Source organism: Electrophorus electricus, chromosome 3 (genome assembly GCF_013358815.1).
Source record: "Electrophorus electricus isolate fEleEle1 chromosome 3, fEleEle1.pri, whole genome shotgun sequence".
In the NCBI taxonomy this organism is placed as follows: Eukaryota; Metazoa; Chordata; class Actinopteri; order Gymnotiformes; family Gymnotidae; genus Electrophorus; species Electrophorus electricus.
Window position 1 is genome coordinate 3018534 of NC_049537.1, and position 16387 is coordinate 3034920.

Genomic DNA, 16387 nt, shown 5'->3' on the forward strand with positions numbered 1-16387 from the left:
GTGAAAGAGAGAGTGAAACAGTGGTGTGAAAGTGGGAGTAACCCTAGAGTTCTTCATCAAGTACAGCAGCATTGGCAGGCAAGTAAAAGTTGATTATAAATTGAAAAAATCCCCCTCAAGAGACAAGTGAAACGGAAGTCTAGCATTCCAGTCATCTCTCCACAGTGGCTAATCAAAACCAGATTTCCTCGTGGGCAGCAGCGGACCCAGGCGAGCAGATACCTGCAGCCACCTGGGCCTCGCTGCAAGGAGTTGGCCAAGACAATTTCCCTCAAATCATCTCTCTATCTTAATCTGACAGGCCTTCTCGATTAGGAGGCGTGAAAATTACTTCTCTACCCACCAGCTGTCGTTCTGAAATTATCTTAATTGTGCCATGATTATGCCTCTAAGCTCCTATGAGAGCAAACACTATTTAAAAAAAGACACAAAAAACAGACTTTGTAGGGGTGAGTGAACGCCTTCAGAAGTGCACCACAGCACTCAGGTTTTCCCCCTACAATGTGATGTTATGTTTTTCTGTCATGTGTTCCAGTGCTGTATTATTGCTTCCAAACTAGAATTAATAGTTAGCTCTATATTTAAATATATGCATCAATTCATATATGAATGAATAATTTAATTAATGTTTAAATATTACCCATATTTATTTCAGGCGAAGAAATAATAGCTATATTTTGTATTTGCCTGCCAACTATGTTGTCTATAACCAGGAATAAATAGCTATACCAGCCTTAACATCTGCAAACTGTCATTAGTGAGTAGGTGACATTATACCTTAATCAGTGCCCCACTTTGGTCCATAATCTGGAGCACAAAAAGAGGTGCGTTAGCCAGGAATTGAACCCAGGACAACTGCTTGGAAGGCAGTTATGCTAACCACTATACCACCAATGCTTACTAGACAACAATGGTGTTGACTATAAAAGTGCACCCTATAGTGGATGCTAAAACAATCCATGCAATTTGTGAGTTACCTGGTTTTATTCTACATTCTGTAAGACTTAATTAATGGATCCAGTATCATCAACATTTAAATGATGTTAATATAATATCAAATCAACCTTATATCAAGGGATCAGTTCTAGAAAACATGGGCTCGTCCGGGATTTGAACCCGGGACCTCTCGCACCCAAAGCGAGAATCATACCCCTAGACCAACGAGCCACAGCTGAAGGATGCTTCTGTTATGACTTTAAATAAGCTAGTTTTTGTTTAAGTTTTGCACATGCCCAAAATGAGTCAAGCATCTTCAATATTCCTCTCCTCCCTTTTGCAAGATGTGAAACAGAGGGTCAGTGAATAATATTACTATGTGAAGATTTTAAACAAACACAATCAAATTAGGTTTGTTCGGTTCAGGTTCCTCATGATAACCTAATCATGAGTGCTGTACTGCTTTTCTGCAGTACCTTGATAAAAGTACATCTGAAAGGAAGACAAATTTCAAAGGAGTTATAGTAGCTAGTGGTCATTCACTGTGCCTTAGACCCATAAATGGAGAAGGGGGCCCAAATAGGCAAATACAAAAATGTGTCTTCAGAATTCTCCAATACCCCTTAATCTGGGGTTTGTTTGTTTTTTTTACACACTCACACCCCAACACACACACCTTCAAATGCCAGTAGATGCAAATTTGAAAGAAACCCTCAGTTATAGCTGTAATCAAAGACAATACACTACAGACCATTACAGATTTTCCATTTTTATTTTTTTTTTGGACAATGTAACTTCCAGTGTTATCCATTTCTGTGTTTGCATAATTCTTATAAGGCTATTGAAAGGGCCATTGCTATGGTTTTAGACGAACCTGCATAGCAACTGGAAGACAAAAAAAAAAAAAAAAAAAAAAAAAAAAAACTAAAATAAAGAAATATGGAGGGGGTGGTGGCAAAACTGACCCAGTAGCAAGGATGAGCAACAGGACATTACTTGACATTTAAATTGGCACAGTGGTATGCTATTTTCGCCCCAGACATGATCAGATTTCAATTCTTCCCATAAACCTTTTGTTTTTACGTGGGGTGGGGGGATTGAAAATATATAAGCCGTTTAGTGTGGTTTTTAAGTCCCAGGAATACTGGGGAGTGGGTAGGGGGTGGGAATACAAGTTCTTGGAACTTTCTAAACTGGCAGTTTGGTCAGAATTCTGTAGTGAATCGGTCTCCTCCATAACAGCTCCTAAGACTGCACTAAACACAGATTTCTTGCACAGAGCAACAAACATTAGATAGATGGATAGGTTGATCGATAGATAGATAGATAGAGATAGATAGATAGAGATAGATAGAGATAGATAGATAGATAGAGGGCAGAGGAAGACCGCTAAAAGGGTTGCAACAAGATCACATACATTTTTCTTGGGGAAGGAGACATTGCATTTAAAAAATATATATATATAGCTACCCACTTTCCCTCAGGTAAGTGACCTTCTACCAGAAGCATCTTTTAGAGGTATACAGTATATATTTATATATACATTTTATCCCACCCCGTTGCAAAGGCAACAAAGAAACAGAGCAGCTTGATCAACACAGAACACACAAGTGTTCAATCAACAGTTTCGTATTAAAATCATTGCGCCTGGCCAATTCCAGACCTGAAGCACTGCCAAGTGTGTTCCTCCATTATGCGATTGTCTGAATGCAAGCAAGTTGAATCAGACAAAAAAAATTTTAATGGCTGGGTAAAACTAGAGGCAGACCAGGTTAGACACCAAACTGAGTGAAAATTAAATGTCTGCTTTCATGCTCCTAAAAGGCAGACCGATTCCTGGAACTGGAGGAAGAAAGGTTTTGGGAAAGGTCTCTCCACCCATTTGATGCTTTCCACACCCCCCACCCACTCATTTCTAAAAAAATTTTTAATACATGTTGTTTGGCCTGGGGGGTGCAGTGTGTGTAGGGGTTTACTGGGGTTGATGTCAAATGGTCAGTCCACATCCAAGGGGAATTGGAGGGGGGGGGGGGGGGGGGGGGAAAGAAATCAAGAAGGCAGAACATATCCCAGAACATTTCAGAAACGCTTTGGTCCCCATGGAGAAGCCTTTGCTGCAGTCACAGGTGCACCAAAACTGGGGAAGTCCTCAGAGCTAGTCATATCTGGGGCCTAAAAAGGGGAAAGCAGAGGTAAAACAAATATTCAAACCCTGTGACCTGCAGAAGTAAGCTCAACAAGTGTGACTGAGCTGAAATGGGCTCACCTTCTCACTACTGGTAGTCCAGGGGGCCTCCCTTACCACGAAGCCCTTGGAAGGGCCACGGGGCTCATCCGGGTTGGCTGCTGCAGATACAGATGGCTTCATGTATGCTATCTTGGACTCGTTTTCCACCACATCTGCCATCTGAGAGGTGCAAAGGGGTGTTACATGATTTGCATCAGATGCATTGCACCTCAATTGTTGGCCACAAGTAACCAATTGTACAATTCAAGTTCAAGAGGTTGTCATTTCAGCTATATACAGGTACACAACAAAAACGAGACAATGTTCCTCCAGGACCATGGTGCAACAAACATGCTACACAAGTGCAAACATTCCAATATAGTGCAAAATGTCATTAAATAAACAATAACAAATACATGACAAACACAAATTCTTGCATCACATTCAAAGGAACCATAAACAAGGCATGATCAAGATCACTTACATATTCCTCTTCCAAATTGAGGAGGTGATCAATTGCCTCATCCACCATCTCTGGACGGCCAGTCACAGTTACCAAGTTGGGATCGGCAGCACCACTCTGAGGGAACCTCAGATCAACCTGGGCATCGGAGCGCAACGTTAGGAGCAGAGCACCAAAGTGTCCAAACAGCACAGGTTCTTGAACACACTCACCTTAAACTCGTCCATGATCTTGCGGATACCTTTGCCACGAGCACCGATGATGCGAGCATGAACTCGGCTGTCCAACGTAATGTCCTCCGAGATCATCTCCTCCAGTTCGTCGACAATAGCCTGGATGGAATCACGTGCCGCTATAGCATTCTGCTCATAGCCTGTGATGGTGATCTGGTCCTGCACACAAGTAAATAAAGCCAAGAACAGGGAGATAAAGAATCTGGACAAAAAGGTCAAGACGTGCTCTGGCAACTGCCCAAAGTCCTGCAGCACACATCTCACAAACATTACCTGGTTCTCATCGTTCTTTTCTGGAAACTGGATGTTGACGTCATGATCGGTTCGGATCTGGGTGATTATGGCACCCTTGCGACCGATGATCTTGGGATGATACTTGGGATCCACAGTGATGGTCAACCTGAAGCTCCTGAGAGCCTGTTGAAGATTCAGGCAGGATTCAACATGGGGGGGGGGGGGGGGAAAGAGAAGGGAAAAAAAAAAAACCCACCACACACACACACACACACACACACACACCCCCACCCCCAGACCACAAAACGCAGCTGAACACAAACTCATGAAACATCAGGCTGACTTCACTCACCCGATCCTCCTGCTCAGCCTGCAGCTCTTTGACGCGCTCAAGAAGACCACCTTTAGCGCGGTCCAGGTGAGTGGCAAGGCCTGTAATGGAGATTATGTCGGACTGGAGCTCAGGAGCAGGCACTTGAATATTGACCTGCAAGAGATGTAATTAAGAGCTTAGATTGAATACTTGACTATCTGATCTTTTGTCAATAGACATTATTCATTTAAAAGCCTCGTGGAATTCATTTGGATACTCTAGAGTAGAGAAGGTTCAAAGCGATTCTGTAATGAATATTCGCATTGTATATACAGAGACCTCAAATTCATCCATCATTTTGCGAATGCCACTGCCTTTCTGCCCAATGATGTAGCGATGAAGCTCAAAAGGCACTTCCACTTCAATGGTCACAGGAACCAGAGCCTGCAGGCAGTACAACTCACATGAAAATGCCCCAGCATCTGACAAAGCACTAAGGAACAAACATCCACATGCAGAACAATACCTTCAACGCCTCCACAGCAGCCGTGCACCTCTCCTTTCGGCCAGAGAGAACGATGACGTCGCATTTCTTCGGAGCTACAGGTTCCGCTGGATCCTTGATCTCGCCGTTAGCCTCCCCGTTCTCCTGTACTTGGGCCTCTCCTGAGGGAGCTAAGTCATAAAACGGACAGGTGTGAACACAGCCTTAAAAAGAACACGCATCTCATATCCAACACGGTTGGAGAATAAAGACCAAATGCAACACGGAAGCGCTTCACCATCACTTACCCTGCAGGTCCTCCCTCTCTGGAAACTTGATCTGCACATTGTGATCTCTAGTGATCTGCTGAATGCGAGCACCCTTGGGTCCCATGATGGAGCGATGGAACTTCTGAGGAATCACACACTCCATGGTCACCTGAGCATCCTGTGTAGGAGAAGAGACCAACGCTCGTGTTCAAACCTTTAATAAAATGGCAGAGACTTGTACAGTTCTCAGGACAGCCACTGGAAGGGAGCTCAAGTTCCAACTTACCAGATCCTCAATGATCTCCAGCATACGTTTTTTGGCTGCCTCCACACAGTCTTTGGCTCCCTTCAGCGTGACCCTATCACTCTGAGAGCCAGTGCGAGGAAAGCTAACCATCACACCGCCGTATTCATCAGCAATGTCCCTCAAGACCTGGCCACGACGTGCTACAAAGTAGCGGTGGTGTTTGGGGTCTACACTCATAATGTCCTCCACTACATTATCCTGAAGAGAGAGAGGAAATGAAGTCTCTTCAGTCGTCATTACGCATAATCAGAGACAAAAACAGATTACATGAGTATTGCCAATGGACTGCACTCTTGCTCAGTGGTGGGTCTGTCAATTCTCCCAAAACTTACCATATTAGACAATCACCATAGCAATCTTGCACTTTAAAACCACAGCTAGCTGCATGACTGATCTAGTGATTTCACATTGTTCAGCAATAGTAGCAAGCAAAACTAAATAAATAAAAATTTAGAACCTACAAAGTCTTAGCAAGTTCCACCAAGAAAAAGCTATAAATAGCTTATGCTCCTGCCAAGGGACTGAAGGGCCATACCAGGCTCTTAATTAACCCCTCCAGCTCCTTCCTGGCCTCCGCCACGGCTTCCTCAGTGCCGATGACCGTGATTAGCTCCTGGTCCTTATCCTCAGCCGTCGGAAAGATGATCCTGGCACCAGTGCTGTCACGCACCTTCCGGATGTTCCCACCTCCTTTCCCGATGAGAAACTTGTGGTACTCGGGCTTGGCACGGAGCTCTGCTGTGTGGCTTTTGGTTTGCTTTTAAAAAAAAAAAAAAAAAAAAAAAAAAAAAAAAAAAAGCATACAGAATTATAGCTCCACTCATGTGTGTTAGTGATCATTAAAAGTTTAATGAATTAAAATAAAAACACAATGATTAGTGACAAATTGTAAGAGTGGCTGCAATGAAACCTACCTTCTCTACAGCCAGAGAGAGCAGCTGTTTTTTAGCCTTCTCCACCTCCTCGGCTGGGCCTCTGATTGTCACAGAGTCGATACCAGAGCCTTCAGTGGGGAAGTGAATATGCACTCCACCACACTCCTCCATGATGGAGCGTACAAAACGCCCCTTTGAGCCAATCAGGGAGTTGTGCAGCTTCGAGGGGATAGACACCTCCACCTCTGTGATGTTTGCCTAAATCAGAACAATGCGGTAATAAATAAACTAGATACATAGAGATCTCAAGAAAATGAGCAAAAATACAGTATGAATGCATGTGGCTTGTATTTGCTGACACTAGAGGCACAGTCTAAATAGATTACGAGGGTTCTTTACCAACTCTTTCTGAATAGCCAGAATCCGAGTTCTCGCTGCCTCACAGTTTGCCTTCTTCCCAGTTATGATTATCATCTCAGAGTTGCTGTTCTCTGCAGGCAGGTCGATTTTAGTGTTCGTCTCTTCACGAATCTGAAAAAGGTGAGGGGGGGAGAAATAAAATAAATCACTAGGCCTCGTCTGGCGATCGATTTAATTCCCAAGCACACAAAGAACCCAATCACAAAAATACATTGTGTATAACCATTTAAACGAGACCATCCACTTTACCCGCTTTGTGCATACCCCCAAAAACCATCTACTCACCTTTTTAATGTTCGCTCCTCCTTTACCGATGATGTTCTTGTGAAATTGCTTGAAAATGGGGACTGAGACAGAATAGCTGTTTTCCACCTGGGGGTGGGGGGAATAAATTGGTCATTGCTACTATACATTTGTTTCCCCTTGCTTTCACCATGAGTGAGGAGTCCTTTCTTTATACACATTATTCATTAGCGAGCACCTGATATTAGGCACCCTCAGTTCCTGAGGATCATCTGCTTACCATTTCAGCCACCATCTTCTGCATGAATTTCGTGCATTTCTCCACTTCAGTACGGGGCCCACGCAGCTGCACGATGTCACTCTTCTGCGCCGGGTCAGGGAAATTGATGATGACCTGTAGACAGAGGGAGGAAGCCTTATTTATTTAAAAGCCCCCTACCGTTTCCCAAGACAAGAACTCCAGCGTACACAGAGATGAGAAGGCAGACAAAGATGCTTCTTACTTCAGGGAATTTGTCTCGAACCTCCTTGATCTTCTCCCCTTTCTGCCCAATAATGGCTCGGTGAAAACGCTGTTCAATGATCATGTCCTTTGTACGCTCGTTCTCCTGTGGAACACAGTAAGCGTTAAGGGACGTCTGACTCACCTGTTGCCAAGCAACTACTTCCCAGAGCCCAAAGGACTTCATAGCAGTCATCACAGACTCACTGTACCGTGTGCATTTCAAACTCCACCAGTACACCACAAACCTTAAATCCTTACTCCAGCAAATCAAACTGATTACCAAGTAACCAGATCCAAATAAGATGCAAACACCCCCCCCCCCCCCAGACAACAAATTGTTCCTGGTAGATGGAACAAAAGACTGAACCGGGGGGGGGGGGGGGTGTTCAGTCAATGAGGAGAGAAACTGCCCAGAGAGCGAGCAGTTAAATCATGCTGAAGGTCCCCCCCACCCTCACCATGCGTGACGCCAGCTCCAGCAGCTCCTTCTTGGCCTCCTGAACACCCTGAGGGTCACCCTCAATGCGGATCAGGGTGCTCTTCTCATTATCAGGTGGAATGCGGACAGACACTTTGTACTGGTCCTTAATGCGGTTGACTGGGAAAAAACAGTGGAGGAGAAACTAAATCAATGTCCACTCTCACCACAATTTTCAGAAGTTGTTTAAAAAAATTAAAAATTAAAAAAAAACAAAAAAAACCCCACTGTTGGCACCGCCTTTCCCGATCAAATGCCTGTGGAACTTTGGGTCCACACAGATCTCGGCATAATCCATACGGCTAACCTTCAAAAACAAAAGCACATCGGTGTTGATGCAGAGGGACTATGCATAACTAGACATGCAGCACCGTATTAGGTCACCCAAGGTAACATGTCCCCGGTATCGGCTTCTTACCAGGTCGGAAACGATGGCTTCAATCTGACTCTGCACAATCTGGATGTCTTTGGTAGGTCCTTCCAGTGTGATTTTATCCTCTCCCTCAGTGAACTCGATGTGCACCTGCAACAAAAATCAAACCTGCTCGACCACAAAACGACACTGAAGCCTTCTGGAGACTACTTGGATACAAGCAGGTTCTATCCAGCTTACCTTTGGCATTTGTTGAGTAATCTTTGCCAGATTTTGTCCTTTCTTGCCAATAATGAAGCGGTGAAGCCAAGAAGGAGCCGAGACTGAGGACACAGTGTAGCTGTTGGCCTTGTGAGGGGTAAAGACACAGCCAGAGGGAGCAGAGTTGTATTACGCATTAGTATAATAATTCAGAAGATACCCATCAGAGAAACACAGCATAACATGATCAGCACCTCCTTTATCCCTCGTCATAACTAAATGAAAGCTTTCAGAACTGTACTCATTGGCAGAGAGCAAGTCTTCTTTATAATAAGAACACATCCTCCACTTCATAAAGCACTTGTCACAAAAACCTTTATAAAAATGTTTGGCAACTCGAAAAAGGGGTTTTAAGCATAGGTGCACCTCTGTACAAAAGGGAACACCAATACTGCCACAGGAAAATCCCATTCATGCTTTCATTACAGAGAGTGAAGAGAGAAACGCACACATGCCCGTTTACAATCAGTCTTCTGGACAGGGATTTAGATCAGTGCCAGACTCAAGGGGGAGGGGAAAGAAAAGAAGGCAACATAATTTAGTTTAAGACAGCTCCCCCTTTCCTCAGGTCAGCATTGCAGAGGGAGGACTGGTTTACCTTGGCGTACACTTCAGTGAGCGCCTGGCCCAGCCGGTCCGGCTCCCCACGCAAGATGACTGTCTCTGAGCTGCTGTCAGGGGGTGGGATCTCGACCGAGACGCCAGTCCTGTCCAGAATCTCCTGCAGGGTATTGCCCTTGGGCCCAATCACATATTTGTGCTGAGATTTCTTCACCTCCACTGCAATAGTGGTGGCATTCCTCTTCTAAAAATAAAAGAGGGAGGCAGGGAGGGACACAGCATAAAGTACATCAGCATCAATGCCAAACCAAACTCCTTCACAATCACACAAGATGAACAACCATTGGCTTTGGTGCACATCTAGCCATAATCAAAGTCAAAGATCAAGCAGCTTAATTTTTTTTGGGGGGTGGGGGGCAAATGTCCACATTAACATAAACGTGTTTAGATGAGGAATTCTCACCTTCTCCTCATAAACCTTTTTGATCATGGCCACGGCCAAGGCAACCTGCTCTTTCTCCCCAGTGATGACGATCTCCGTTTTGTTCACGCTGGGCGGTGGGACATTGATGCGGGCTCCTGTCTCCTGCATCATCTCGCTCACCACCTTGCCGTATGCACCGGTGATGAAGGGGTGGTAGACCTTGTCGATGTTCACCCTCTCGACAGCACGTTTGTCCTACAATATAGTGGCTAGTGTTCAGATCATGAGGTCAATCGAATCAAACAGTACAAGAAACCGAAAAAAAAAAAAATACATTAAAGAAATAAATTTAAGTTACGCTTGGAAACATGTTTGTGCACACACAGTCCAAGTACAGATTGCCGGCTACCAACCATCAAGGCATAAATTTTAAAACATTTAACTTGCAAAAGCCTTAAAAACCATGGAGGAATTGAATGAAAGACTTACAAGCCTATATAAATGCCCAACAGAGAGCCATTTTTAAAACACTTGAGAATTTCATTGTGTTAAAGTTGAATCTAAAGGAATTCTCAAGCTGCTTAACTCATTTCTTAAGAGTATGTCAAAGTTAAGTCGAGAGCGAGGCTAGTGCAAGCATCCCTACCTGCTCAGCAGAGATGAGCAGTATCTCATGCTTGGCCTTCTCCAGACCCTCCTTGGTGCCAGAGATCTTGATGTGATTGCTGGGGTCGTCGGGTCTCGGGATCTGGATCTTGGTGGCAGTCTTGAGCTCAAGCTCCTGTAGCTTCTCCCCATTCTTACCGATGACAAAGCGATGGTGCTCCTTGGGGATTGCCACAGTAGCCGAAGCCTAGGAGAGCAAGAGGAGACGGCTTTGGAAAAAAGGGCATTTCCCCCACACGAATTCCTGTAAACTAGCGCCACAGGCTTGACAGGAAGTTTGCTCCCTCCCATGTGACAAAGATAAAAACCACATTCAAGCCACAAAACAACCCACACTGCAACTGGTTTAAAGTAGTAGAGTTAGTTTATTAATAAAATCATCTGTCTGATTTTGCATGTAGCTAGTGATGACAGAAAACTTAAGGCTCAAAAATGCACTATATTGCAAAGGTTCTGCCGGCAGACAGGCAAGAGGCAACCTTAATGCCACTGGGCAGGAGCCTGCACACCATGATGCAAGGACAATTTTTAGTAACCACTTTCTCCATCAAGACACCAAATCCCTGCTGTTCAGTTCTAAAGCCAAGGCATTTGATTAGAGCTAAATGAAATGCAAAACTGAGCCGTGTCAGCCATTCAAGAGTACACTGAACCTGCCGCAAAGGACACAGTAAAGGGAGCTCTGCAAAGTCACTTACAACTTTCCCCAAGACTGACCTGAGTCTGCAGTCGGGACACAATTTCCTTGCGGGCCTTCATGACGGCATCCAGTTTCCCAGACACCATAATGGAAAGGCCCTGGTCCTTGGCCATGGAGAGTTCCAAGTGGGCACCAGTCTTGTGCATAATGTCCACACAGACCTTAGCCTGATCTCCTTCTCCAAACTGGTTCATGTCCTTGTACTTGCGCTCCTCCAGAGGCACATGGAAAACCTGGTGGGAGAAAACGATACAAGCTCAGTCACATGGACCTGGTGCACATGCAAAGTGAACAGACTAGAGATGCCCGAGGCCCAGAAGGATGGGAACACCAGGGTACTCATTTTTCCTATTAGCCCAAGATACAGGTTTCATGTTCATTACAAGAGTCTGTGTATAAAATTGGTTTTTAAAATTTTCAGCAAACAGTAGCCCCATGATATCTTTATGAAGCTACCACTGCTGTTTAAGATTGGAGTGAAAAGCAAACTGGCCTCTAATCATGTTCAAATCTTTGCTTAGTGCTCCCCCCCCACCATAGTGGTGTGTGCCTGTTGGGAGACCCATGACTTTGTAATAGTGTAATAGTAAAATGGTATACAACTTGAATCCCTTCACACATTTGAAAAACAAAAAAACAAAAATGGGGGGAAAAAACAATTATTCGCTCTCCACCCACAAGCAACGAGCTTTCACAAACACTCACAATTAAGAAATAAAGTGTTTGCATCTGACCTCACCCATACCTGGGTGATGATTGAGGATTTGAGAGGCCTGATTTTGGACATCCAGACATTTCCAACCTCCTGGGGCCCCTCAGGTGAAGCAGCCTTCTCAGGCAGAGGGGGGAAGGCATCCTTGTAGGTGGGGAGGTTGTCCTCATCTACAGAATCGCTGGATCCTGCCACAGCAGCTGCAAGCCAAGATGGAATGGGATAAAGGGGTGCATTCTCATCACCACCATACTGTTGCAGTCAAGCTCAGCACGCCAAACGCAACCCACATGGCTGGATGGGGTCGCGGCACTCACCTCCAACCTGCTCCGGCAGAAGGCCGCTGCGGTGCTCATTAAAGCTTTCCTGCGTAAGTACGGCGACTGAGCTCATGGTCGAAATCCCACGCTTACACGGAGTCCGAGTGTGCCACTGCAAGAGGAAGAGGCCAGTCAGTTAGGGGTCAAAATGCACCACAGGGGCACAAACCCACACAACATGGATCTATATAGCCTCATCTGCTTAAAGTGAAGAACTTTAAATTTCCCCAAGACACAGAATTCAGATGCATTAATACAGGCAGCATACTTTCACAAGGAAAAAGATATACAACTTTAATGACAAATTTTCAGAAAGGTATGTACAAACCTAATTTTAAAAGTACGCATTCTGACACAAAGGGTAAGCCTAGATGTCTGTTACCTTACGAAGGGCTAATTGTAAGCCTAGAAGTTAGCTGAAGGAGCACCAAAGCCAAGATTCACCCCTTCCCCCACTCCTATTTGCTGCACTCCATGTGGGTAGAACATCAGTAAGGGAAAACTTGCAGCATTTCAACTTTTTCATGTTTCAGCAAACATCTTGGAGTCCCTTAAGCCAGGAAGTTAGCGTATGCATAATGGAAAACGGACACCTTAAGTAAAATGACATTGGCACAACAACTTTAAAAGGGGTCAAGTTGCATATTCTTGGATGTGGCAACTCAAAATCAAGGCAAAAAACAAAGGCTTTTGGCTTACTGAAATACCAGCTCAAAATAAAACCCAGACCTACCTACCAGTTGAACAATGGTGTGACTTAAGGCCAGTGGAGACAAAGAATAAACCATGACAAGTCTCAAGACTTCAAAGTCCTGGAAGTCAAGAGAGCATATAATGCAGTGTGTTTACCATGCAAACATTTCGTCACATTTGTTCTGACGTACTTGGCCACCCTAGATTTCAGAGCTTTGATTCTTCACACAGAACGGGGCTGTTTTAACTTGCTTTTTCAAAAGCACCCTTGTGGGGGCCTCTTCCTCTGCAGTCCTCCTAAAGACTCAGATGGAGCAGTGTGAATGCTCACTTGGACTCTAAAGCCAGATCAAACCAAAACATTTCAAACCAACAGTTCCTTGTGGAGAAGCACCTCAACATAAAGACAAACCTTATTTTATTTAAGTCTCTTCTCAAAAGGCATTTCCCCCAAGGTGGTCACAGCCAGTTCCCATAACAGGATCCTCCATATATCAAAACATCACAAGTCTAAAAGGACGTCAACATGCAGCTCATCAACCCCACACTACGTCTTCTGAAACTGCCGAGTACACAACACTCAAGCACCACATGATATACCACGCATATATTTAATATACACCAAGTGCTCCTGGTAACCCTCCCAGATGGCATTCCTCATCTGTGAGCAGCCCCCAACCACAGCAGACAGCAAGTACTGGGATTCAAATCAGAAGCCCAAATCACAAGAACCTCTGCCTTTCTTTGACAAGGTGAGGCGATCGTGTAGTCGGGCATACCAAAACGCTTCAAATACTCTCAAGGGTTTCTGGTATTCAACGAGAGATGTACAGCTCGCATTGTAGTAATTAAACAATGAAAATCATGCAAAAGCATTCGACTCAGCTGATTACAATGCTGATGGACAAGAGCACTGATCTTACCAGCTAAATGGTCAGTTACCAGATAATCCGTCCTGTAAAGCTGCCCGTTCGTGTCAGCCTGCCAGCTTTTGCCTAAAACAGGAAAACCCCGATTAAAACATCTCAGCAAGAGCCAGTGATTTCTACATTCAATTCTAGAAAAACAAAATTACAGCATTTATTCCCATTTAGGCATTTTTTAATGTATAGAAGCCCAGGTACTCAGTTCCAACAAGCAGAACCATAGCAGCCCTTCAATACCTAGTGGGGCCAATTTAACCAAGAAACCATCTCTACCCATTGACAGGCAATAAATTGATAATTTGAGAACCCGTTAGGTCAATTCCCCTGATTTAATCGTATTAATCGTCAAAATGCACCTTCCATGAATAGATAATGACCTTCCCAAACAATGCGAAGAGTGCGAAAAGAAAAAAAACAAACACCATTTTTTAACGGGCTACTAGTTTTGTTTGATCATGTACCATTTGATTACTTCAAGGACGTATTCATAACGTTTGCGCTAGCTACCTAGTTAAAGGGCGACGTGGTGTACACTGCACGAGGTTTAATCGCAAAAAATAAGACAGACGTGGCCTTTTTATGCTGCGCAAGTTTGACCGGCTGCAAATGTATGCGGCACGTCGAGCAATTTTCCAAGAGAGTATCAGACAAACGGCGATTAAAACGAAAAGAGAGAGACAGTCTGGCCAACTCCTCGCATTTGCACAGGATATTTCATGCGTTTACACGAGTTGGCCTCTCCTGCCGTGGCTAGCTGAACTGAGACTCGAATAAAAGGCTAGCCAACTAGATAAACGCTTTAAAAGTGTTCGTGTTTTAGCGCAAAGTGGGGTAGACGGGGGCGGAAAAAAAGTTAATGAGCTCTTCCTAAACTTTAATCGGCGCCCCTGACGGAAAGAAACTCGGCTAACCAACTACCGATTATGCCCGAGTGCTACGTCAACCACCAAGAAGCTAGCGCTAGCTAGCCAAGTTAGCCACCGTGCTAGCCACGACATTTTCGCTTCTCTCGAGGATTTCCCAATTGTAAACGTTTATTCGCCATTTAAATGTGGTGGGCAGGGCGACATACATACGACGGCATGCGTTGTTTAAATTGCTGGCGACGTGTACCCCCTTTAAGACGCAGAGTGAGTGTTTATTTGGTTAATATGCTAGGCTAACCAAGTCGTAAACTTTGACTTGCGCGTGCGTGGCTGTGACACGTAGCTTAGCCAGACGGCTAGCGGCGCAGCTAATTCACGCACGATTACCAAAACTTTAAAATAAAAACTCTCCTAATAACTCTCACAAGTGACGACGTCGAATGAGTGTCCTTTCTAAAAATCAAAATAATAATAAAATGGTACAAAAGTGGCATAACATTATTTTTTTGGGGCGGATTCTAGCCGGCCACACCGCTGACAGTCTCCACACAAAGTCCACGTAGGCACTCGGCTAGCCGGGAGCGGAGGGCGACACGGTGGAGGAACCGACATGGAGTCGAGCCAAAGCGCGTCTTCCCACCCAAAATACACCGAGCGCCAGACCGAACAAAACCCGCCATCGGCGGAAGCGTCGACGTCCTGCGCGCACAACGCGACGGAGAGAGACCGTTCAAAGACTTACTCGTGTTTTTGTTTTTCCCGTCTGCCCTGTGTGGTGCAGAAGCTGGATCTCCAAACTCCACTGGCGAAGGGGAGGGGAAGCAGCCGGACACATATATACCCCCGCCTCCTCCCACTCGGATCCGCTCACGTCAGCCAGGCTCCGATCACTACATTACACATGTCACAGATCACATATGTTTTTTTTTTTATTCCTGTTTTTATTAATTCCGCGGGCAGTAGAGAGAGAGAGAGAGAGTGTTTTGCTTTTTTTTTTTTTTTTTTTTACATTTGTTTGTTTTTATTTTAATTTTTTTTGCTTTACGGAATGTGTAATTGTTGGAGTGATATTGCTGGAGTTTTCGTAAGCTGTAAAAACTAGATACGTCGCTTATCTAGTTAAACTAACATTGTCTTATCAAAGTAGTTTAAATCAGTAATGTGTGTCTCTTATCTAGTTACACTGTAACATTGTCTTATCAGAGTAGTTTAAATCAGTAACGTGTGTCGTTTATCTTTTTAGTCTATAACATTGTCTTAACAAAGTAGTTTAAATCAGTAACATTTCTTATCAAAGTAGTTTAAATCAGTAACATGTCGTTTATCTAGTTACACTGTAACATTGTCTTGTCAAAGTAGTTTAAATCAGTAACGTGTGTCGCTTATTTAGTTACAATGTAACATTGTCTTATCAAAGTAGTTTAATTCAGTAACCAGTTTCGCTTATCTAGTTCGTTACTTTGTCTTGTCAATGTAATTTAATTAAGTAATGTGTGTCACTTCTCTATTTACACTGTAACATTGTCTTGTCAATGTAATTTAAATCAGTAATGTGTGTCACTTATCTAGTTAGTTGGAGGTTGTTGGTTTGTTTGGCTTGTGATTTGAAACTTTGTATGACTTTTGAGTATGACCATGTTTCCCCCATTTTTGGACTTCATTCTTTTGTTTTGCCCCTCCTGCTTCGGGAGCTGTCGTGTATATGTACTTATAGATATTGTATAGAGTGTGTAAATATTGTTTTGTTTGGTACTTTGGTATTGAATACTGGTGGTAGGGAGTGACTGTCATTTTTGTTGGATGTGGGTTTTGTCTCTGTGTTAGGGAGTATGTTTCTTGTGTTGTTAGGATTAGTTAGGGTGTAGTTTTATTTAATTAGTGTGCGTTTTGTTTGTTAT

At 44.1% G+C, this 16387-nt stretch overlaps 1 protein-coding gene and 2 non-coding genes across 4 annotated transcripts; all 3 read right to left on the reverse strand.

The window, feature by feature from the left end:
• Nucleotides 1–825: 825 nt before the first annotated feature.
• Nucleotides 826–897, reverse strand: trnag-ucc. Its single transcript has one exon. It is a non-coding gene; the product is annotated as a tRNA-Gly (tRNA).
• A 198-nt stretch (nucleotides 898–1095) lies between these two features.
• Nucleotides 1096–1167, reverse strand: trnap-ugg. Its single transcript has one exon. It is a non-coding gene; the product is annotated as a tRNA-Pro (tRNA).
• Nucleotides 1168–1685: 518 nt separating this feature from the next.
• hdlbpa (high density lipoprotein binding protein a) lies at nucleotides 1686–15325 on the reverse strand. 2 transcript variants are annotated; one of them, XM_027007686.2, is made up of 28 exons: nucleotides 15232–15325; nucleotides 13621–13692; nucleotides 12002–12116; nucleotides 11718–11884; nucleotides 10990–11205; nucleotides 10253–10459; nucleotides 9646–9861; nucleotides 9220–9426; nucleotides 8601–8708; nucleotides 8406–8510; nucleotides 8216–8294; nucleotides 7968–8107; nucleotides 7508–7612; nucleotides 7285–7398; nucleotides 7047–7133; nucleotides 6741–6872; nucleotides 6381–6599; nucleotides 6002–6223; nucleotides 5446–5664; nucleotides 5199–5337; nucleotides 4933–5081; nucleotides 4746–4850; nucleotides 4446–4580; nucleotides 4133–4276; nucleotides 3839–4018; nucleotides 3648–3764; nucleotides 3203–3343; nucleotides 1686–3108 (listed from the first exon to the last, which is right to left on the reverse strand). In XM_027007686.2, exons 3-28 carry the CDS (start codon nucleotides 12075–12077, stop codon nucleotides 3016–3018), a joined length of 3822 nt encoding a protein of 1273 aa, XP_026863487.1. In that variant the 5' UTR covers nucleotides 12078–12116; nucleotides 13621–13692; nucleotides 15232–15325; the 3' UTR covers nucleotides 1686–3015. The 2 variants fall into 2 exon arrangements, with proteins under 2 accessions (XP_026863487.1, XP_026863488.1); XM_027007687.2 differs by lacking the exons at nucleotides 13621–13692; nucleotides 15232–15325 and adding an exon at nucleotides 12387–12710.
• Between the last annotated feature and the right edge of the window lie 1062 nt (nucleotides 15326–16387).

Bases quoted from the DNA above. Each gene is read 5' to 3' on its own strand.
- hdlbpa (XM_027007686.2), bottom strand. From the start codon at position 12,077: ATGAGCTCAGTCGCCGTACTTACGCAGGAAAGCTTTAATGAGCACCGC. The intron at 11,885-12,001 runs GTGAGTGCCGCG...CTTGGCTTGCAG, and splicing joins TCTGCCGGAGCAGGTTGGAG to CTGCTGTGGCAGGATCCAGC. The intron at 3,109-3,202 runs GTGAGCCCATTT...TCCCCTTTTTAG, and splicing joins GGACTACCAGTAGTGAGAAG to GCCCCAGATATGACTAGCTC.